The following is a 7,700-nucleotide window of genomic DNA, read 5'->3' as shown; positions in this document are numbered from 1 at the left end:
GCAACTATCACCTTTCCGAAAGTGGTATTGGTTTGCGTGGGCGTACCCTGGTTCGCGTGTTAAGGGCCTTAGAAAGTCTGTTCACAAACGCTTCTGTGCCGTTATCAAAGTTATGCATGATAAATGTAATGGAGAAATGAAATATATCAGAACATTAAATATAAAATAATGAGTATAAATTTATATGGATAAAATAGTTGATATTATGCAATGAAAACAATAAATATTTTACATATCATAAGATGCAGCTCCATGTTTCCTCAGCTCAGAATATCAAGTGGATGTAACACTGAAATTTCAAGGTTATATTAAGCAAATTTATACTTTTATCTCTAATTTTACTTGATATTCTATCCTTACAGTAATGTAAGGATGTAAATGTAAAGTGTGGCAGGACTAACAATAAAATGGGAACCTCATCTTTATGAAGCCACGCACAACGGAAAATAACCTGTATAAAACATATATGAATATAATGTTCTATATTGTTGTTGCTTCCACTGCTTCATCCGCTTACTTTTAATTTCGATGAGTAATGCAATACAATATAATGAAATAATTGTTCCAGCTAATAATGGTTAGGTAGATCTTGTAGCCTGCAGAAGGTTAATTATTTTAATGTTTGTCTTTTTATGATTTATCAACGGAGAGCTGACAGAAACATGAATAATTGGTATCGATGAATCCAGTATTTCAGATATGTTTATCCAATAACTTTTTTAGGTGTTCAAAAAACTGAAAGATCTTGCTTTGTTACATCCCTAGCAGGAGAAAATAACTAATGAATACACACTTCGAAATAACTAGTTTTACACTTGACGGAATCCGTCTTTGATATAAAATATGAGACGCAAACAAACATGTACACCCAACCGGGGGATGTAAGATTCGCTTACAATTATGTGGGATTCATTATCAGAGAATGTTAGTGGAGACCGCATGAACCGAGGATGCGATATACCTAGCTGCGGACCAATGCAAGAAAATTGGAGACCAAAAAATGTAGAGTGTATTGGTGAGGTAAATTAGTTATGTCGAAAAAAAAATAGGAAACAGATTGCCGACTGGACTCGAACCACGGACGTTGCGATTATCAGACCTGTGCTTTCTTCACTGCTCCCTCCATGCTACGTCTAAAAGCAAACATGAAGCGCTCATTTTGTCGCATACTCGACTTCGTATGCTTTTTCTGCTGGAGAGATTCGAGGCGTACAATGTTCTACATTGTGCGTCGTTCTACAAGCTTATTGGTATAGTCGAAAGCGTAGATAGAACACGAAATAAAAAAGACAAAAACCATTCCATCGCCTGCATGGTCAATTTTTAACATTCGTTGCGATGTTCATGAACAGAGGATGATAGGAAACGGAACTAACATTCATTGTAGAAGACTTTTGGTTTGCGTGTACCTCTATATATGCATTTAGATTAACATTCGAAGTCCCTTCTTTTTTACACATTCTGCACACAAAATAGCTTACCCCTCACAGAATTTCCCGCTAATTTTTATGTGTGGGGCGGGGCAGAAAGTATCTTTTGTGCAGAATTTGTATAAAAGGAGCGACTTCAAATGTTAATCTAAATGCATATATAGAGGTACCAGACATGTTTTGTAGTGTCAGGTACTCTATTTTGTAATCTGTAAAAGGGAAATCACAAATCGAGTGTCAGCAAAATACATGGCATGTTGAGAGATTGAGCTCGTGAGAGCAAATTTTCTCACCTTAATTTGAATTTTTTGACTCTCTGAGGACTAGTAGTAAAGCAGGTAAAACTGTATGGGGAAAAATCAGTTTTTTTAAATTGTTGCTTGTTTAACAATAATTTCCAGGAAAAAGCTGTATGACAAAGTCCCTGACTAATTTATTTAGGTTGCCGTTCATGTGTTTACCTGAATATGCACCGAAAGCGAATTATTCCCACTTCTTTCAATTTTTATATGGGGATTTTTATCACTTCCTGGATACCAAAAGAATAACTGGGTAGTATTGTGTTGGTATTGAATTTGCTTAATTTGGTATTTGAATGGTATTGAGGGAACATTTTTTTTTGCTATAAGTTTTTGGTATTTTGCCTCTTATGTCAGGCTCATCCATACCAATTTAAGGTATCGAGATATTCGTTCCTGCTCGGGATTTCACTACAAATTTTCATAACTGATTAATAGCAAAACAAGGTTTTATACCGCAATCATACCAAGTTAAGCTATCAAACCTAATCATGGGCTTAAGGTAGTGATGAAGCGTCGCTAGAACTATTCCACAGCCACACGCAGTATTTCAGCAAAGGCAGACGTACACTTTTTGCATGTAGATTTAAAGACATAGGGGAAAAGTTGGCTTCGGCAATACCTTAACCTATTATCGTCAGGGGGTAAACAACGTCCCAACGTGGATACATTGTGTTTCAGAGCAACTATTGGCCAAATTTGAGTGCTCTAGGACATTGAGTACCCCCCCGACGATAATACGTTAAGGTATTGCCGAAGCCAACTTTTCCCCTACTTCAAATCTCCGCGTACATCGTACGGGTTAGGCAAAGAGTGTGCGTTTGACTTGAAATGTTGCATTAATGGCCCTTCGCTCATTTTAAACTTCTATTCAATTTTCATAATGCCGTACTCTAACATAACTATATACCTACACACTAAGATTTTTTTACAGGAGTCAGTATTTTTTTACTGGGTTTTTGAATTACTGAAAAAGTTGGTAAAAATTCAAATGACCGTTATCCGTAAGGAATCAATGAAATCGACCAATTTTATTTTCTATCATTAAATGGGGTTAACAGAACTAAGTATGTACAAGATCAGAACAAATTTTCTCATTAATTAATTTTCTACAGATTTTTAAACTTTTACCGAACAGTTCCGCAATTCAAAAACTCGGTAAAACCGTACTGACTCGATTAGTGTGTACCCTCTTCTAAGATCATTCTCTTGCTAATAAATTATCACACTACAGCTTCTTGTTAGATAGCATTTCCAACCAACTCTCCTAATTAAGATGAAAGTTGATGCTTTTCCGTTGATGCTGACTCCACACCCGGTCGAACCATACCCAAATTCAAAATGCAACAATTCCAACAAGCATTGAAAATTAGCAAAATGGGAAGTATTGAAATTTGGACCATATCCGTCAGTCGAAGGACAGGGAAGCCCTACTGAAGTTCAGGGAAGTCTTGCTGTAGTTCAGGGAAGGCCTGCCGAAATTCAGGGAAGCCCTGACGAAGTTTAGAGAAGTCCTGCTGAATTTCAGGGAAGTCCTGCCATAGTTCAGAAAAGTTCTGCAGAAGATCAGGGAAGGCCTGCCGAAGTTCAAGGAAGGCCTGCCAAAGCTTAGCGATGTCCTGCCAAAGTTCAGGGAATGTTGCCGAAGTTCAGGGAAGTCCTTCTGAGGTTTAGGGAAGTCCTGCTGAATTTCAGAGAAGTTCTGCTGAAGTTCAGGGAAGCTCTGCCGAAGTTCAGGGGTGTTTTTCAAACATCAGGGAAGTCCTGTCAATGTTCAAGGAAGGCCTGCCAAAATTTGGGATGTTCAGGAAAGTCCTGCTGAAGTTCAATGAAGTTTTTCGGTAGCTCAGGGAATGCCTGTTGAAGTTCAGGGAAGTCCTGCCATTTCAATTCTTGGAAATCAGGGCAGTCCTGATGAAGTTCAGGGAACATCTGCCGAATTTCATATAAGGCCTGCTGAAGGTCAGGGAAGTCTTGCTAAACTTCAAGGAAGTCCTGCCGAAGTTCAGGGAAGTGCTGCCATTAAATTTTTTTTTTTCAATTTTTTCCGATCAGTCGTAGGTCTTCGATATAATTTCTTCTGATATGGAAATAGGAAATTCAAGGAAATATATGAAGAGCTCAATTACACTTTCCGATCAATCGAAGGTCTTGGATTTAATTTCTGACAATTCGAACTAGCGAACAAGGACACGAGCACCTACGAACATGTGATCCGGTTAGCAAAGGATCAAGACAATGTGGCAACGTGGTAAAACGAATGTATCCAATTGCAGCGAGTTTGACACATGGTTTGCAGTCTGAAAAATCTTGCTTCAAAGTTTTGAAAATCATATGTTTATGTTAGCGGTGCCGGTGGTGTAGTGGAAAGCGTGATTACCTCTCACCCAGCACGCCTGGGTTCAATCCCAGTCGGCGCCGCCGGGATGTTCTGAGGCATAACATATCTGATCACGCCTTCCTTCGGAAGGGAAGTAAAGTCGTTGGTCCTCGTTTCATGAGTTGATGGGTCGATAGGTAGGGTCCAGGTGCGGGAGTTGCCTCCATGGCGTCAGTAGCATTGGTGCTCAAGATCAACGGAAAATAAATCAAGGAAAAAAATGTTTATGTATACCATCATGTTGTGCATAGTCAGAAGAATGTTTTGGTAAATATATAACATATTCCGAGCAGGAACTAATATCTAGATACCTTAAATTGGCATAACATAAGGAGGTAAAATACCAAAAAATAATTCCAAACAATGATAATTCAATACCAGAACAATACCACACAGGCATTCTTTTGGTATCCAAATATCAATTTTTGTAATTTGCAAAGTATTTTGCATGTATTTTTTTTCGGCATTATTCTTTGGTATTTTACCTCGTATGCTGATCAATACCCAATTTTGGTATCAGGTCAGAATTAGGTATTGATTAGTTATTTTCTTCTGCTCGGGATGTGCAAGATTGCATCTCCTTGCGCGCACAGATACACTGACGAGAAAAATAGCCAGTAGTGTCAATCGCAACTCCACATGCATATTCTCTATGGGAGGCAATGCCATTTTTTTTTCGGAAAAAGCACAGTATTTGAAATTTAATTTACTTTTCCACTCAAATTTTACACCTTTAGAAAAACAAAATCCTTGGCTACAATCACACGGAATTTATTCCGATGTTCGCTTTCTTCCATTGGATTTTTGAGACGTTTCTTGGAAAATCACCCAATCACAGCAAAAATATAAAATCAATTGATGGGGTTAGAAGGAAAGGGGTGCAAGTGACTTTGATCGATTCTCCTCATCGACTGTCTCTTTCGTTAACAATTCAACTGCAAACACATTCCTTGATTCATGTGCCATTCTGGATGCTAGATGAGAACCTCCTTTATCGAGCTATGTGGCAGAACTAGAGCAAAACCTTTTCAGAAAGCTGTGGCTATCAAAAGAGAATGTCGATGAAGAGAATCGATCAAAGTCACTTCCACCCCTTTCCTTCTAACCCCCTCAATTATAATAGTAAATACCGACAAATTCCGATTTGATACCGATAGGCTTGAAAACCATCTGGCAACGATGACAACAACATTCTCTCGCTCAAGGCAACCTCTGAGTATCGAAGTCAACGTTTGTTTACCTTCATTAGTGGCTGGATGTTCTTTCTCGCCCCTAAACTAGCCTGTGGCTAAAAATCTCTTAGATAAAGATCAAAAAAAAAATCTTTCTCGGCTGTTTTGTTGTCAATATTATTAAAATGATTTTCTTCATTTTACACAAATAGTGGTTTTGAACTAATTTCCGTCCTACTAAGCACAACCCGCGCTTTACCTCTTTTTTTTAAACGGGTTTGAACAAAAAATTGGAAATTTCTCTCAAAAATTACTTCTAAACTTATTCACTTTTCCATAAGTACTGTTGGATTTGATAAAGAATAACAAATTGTTGAGATATTGTGTAAAATCTCATACTGCTTCTTGATTCTAAATTCGTTCAACGAGTTTCAATTCCGTCCAAACGCATTGAAACGCCATTAGACTTTCTTCGTCCTACGGTTAAACGTAGAAAAAAGGGATTCACTAGGGCGCTTCTTTTGTTTTGAGAACAATGAGCGTAAATATTCATACAATATACATACAATGTGCTCTAATAGGACTTTTGTTGTAGCTAATGAACTAACGCATCTGAATACACCTATTATTGATTGGTGCATGGTGAAATCATTGATTTTATTGATATTTTTTGATCGATAGAACGGAAATGGGCGATTACGACGAAGTAGTGCTCTACCCTATAGCGCTGAAGAATGTTTTAGTTTTTGCACACATATCGATGGAACATTATTTCTCAATGCTGAACTGATGATAATTTTGAGGTTTTAGGTGTAACGTAGTGCCTGCTTAACATCTTCTACCTTAGCTACACAGTGAAAAAATATTGAAACAGTGCAAAAGAAATATCCTAGAACAAACCAAATTTCGAATTTAATGACGCAATAATCGATAATCTTGCAGGTAAGATGAATAAATTTATACTGGTCCGCTCAATTCCATCTAATTTCAGTACATTCGCTGTATTTTTTGTCTGTGTCTGTGATTTGTTTGCATGTGATTAGTGTCAATGATGATCTAGTCACTCACAGAAAATCAGAGTGATTGGTTGAAAACCCGCCGAGAAAAAGCGATGGGCAGAGTTCAGTGATCGTGGGAAAGCTGTATGTGCAAATGACATTGAACGATTTCTATTGGACCCTGGTTGAACTGAAACAATCATGTCTCGTTACACATTTATTTCACCACCCAATCTTCGTTGTCACCCCATAGCCGTTGAATAAGAAGTTCATCCATGTGGAACATATATTGCAACGAATTTGCATCGATCATTGGAAACTGCGTTCGTGGTTGTCACGATTTTTGGGTGGTGGGTGGTTGGACGGTGGTGTTTAGAGCATGAATATAAATGACAGATTTGCTGCAACTGGGTTAGTGTAGTTTGGTATCGGTTGATAGACAGACAGACAGCCAATCAGTCGCCATGGTGGCTGTAAGAGTGATTTTTCTGCTGGCACTTGTATGCTGCGCTCTGCTAGTGATTGAAGGAAGACCACACGAAAAGGAAGAAGAGTGGAAACATGGTGGCGGTAAGGAACACCACTCAGAAGAGCATTCGTCCCATGGGGAAAAGGGTGATAAAGGTCATAAGCACGACGAGGAACACGAGGAAGGAAAGAAGGGACACCACGACAAGGAAGGCCACAAGAAGGAGTATCATGACGAGGGAGGACACAAGAAGAAGCATCACGATGAAGGCGGTTACCATAAAGAGAACAAGAAAGGCGAGAAGGGTGAAAAGGGGCACAAGTTTGAGGAAAGCGGAAGCTTCAAGAAGGGACATTCGACGAAGGGACATCACGAAATTCACAAACTAGACGAGTTCAAGAAGGAAAAGAAATTCTTTGATGAGGATCACGATGAGGCGTTTGACGAGAAGTTCGGGGACTTCAAGGAGGAGCATGGCTACAAGAAGGGCGGTCAGGAAAAGAAGGGTCACAAAAAGGCTGGACACCATGAAGATCACTACGGTAAGAAGGGCAAGAAGAAGAAGGGAGCGCATCATCACGATCATGTGGGTCACAAGGACGAACATGGCCACGATGAACATTGGAATCACAAGGAGCACTTTGCCAAAAAGGGTGGCAAGGACCACCACAAAAAGTGGGGACACAAAAAAGGGCATCAGTGACATGTAGATACTAATCCAAAGCAATCAGCTAATATTCATAGACAATAAATATATATATATATACCTCTCATACAACCATCATCGGAATTATTTCAAAGAATCGATTTCTATTCATTTATGCAAAATAAAACTAGATTCATCCCGGTCAGTAGCAGCGATTCCGTCTTCGTATAGTCTAACTTTTCGAAACAAACGTACAACCGCTTGGCAATTTTTCCGGTCCGGTTGCATACATTCATCCACAAGAGA

At 38.9% G+C, this 7,700-nt stretch overlaps 1 protein-coding gene across 1 annotated transcript; it reads left to right on the top strand.

The window, feature by feature from the left end:
• The first annotated feature begins 6,729 nt into the window (after window positions 1–6,729).
• LOC135699849 (probable zinc transporter protein DDB_G0282067) lies at window positions 6,730–7,451 on the top strand. The gene has a single exon (XM_065220204.1). The coding sequence runs from the start codon at window positions 6,744–6,746 to the stop codon at window positions 7,449–7,451; it is 708 nt and encodes a 235-aa protein (XP_065076276.1). The 5' UTR covers window positions 6,730–6,743.
• Window positions 7,452–7,700: the final 249 nt, after the last annotated feature.

This window comes from Ochlerotatus camptorhynchus, unplaced genomic scaffold (genome assembly GCF_037179485.1).
Source record: "Ochlerotatus camptorhynchus isolate MF236.1 unplaced genomic scaffold, CSIRO-AGI_Acam_v1.1 ptg000120l, whole genome shotgun sequence".
In the NCBI taxonomy this organism is placed as follows: Eukaryota; Metazoa; Arthropoda; class Insecta; order Diptera; family Culicidae; genus Ochlerotatus; species Ochlerotatus camptorhynchus.
This window is presented reverse-complemented; position numbering and strand designations above follow the sequence as displayed.

Excerpts from the sequence above, each read along its gene's own strand:
- LOC135699849 (XM_065220204.1), top strand. The coding sequence starts at position 6,744 with ATGGTGGCTGTAAGAGTGATTTTTCTGCTGGCACTTGTATGCTGCGCT.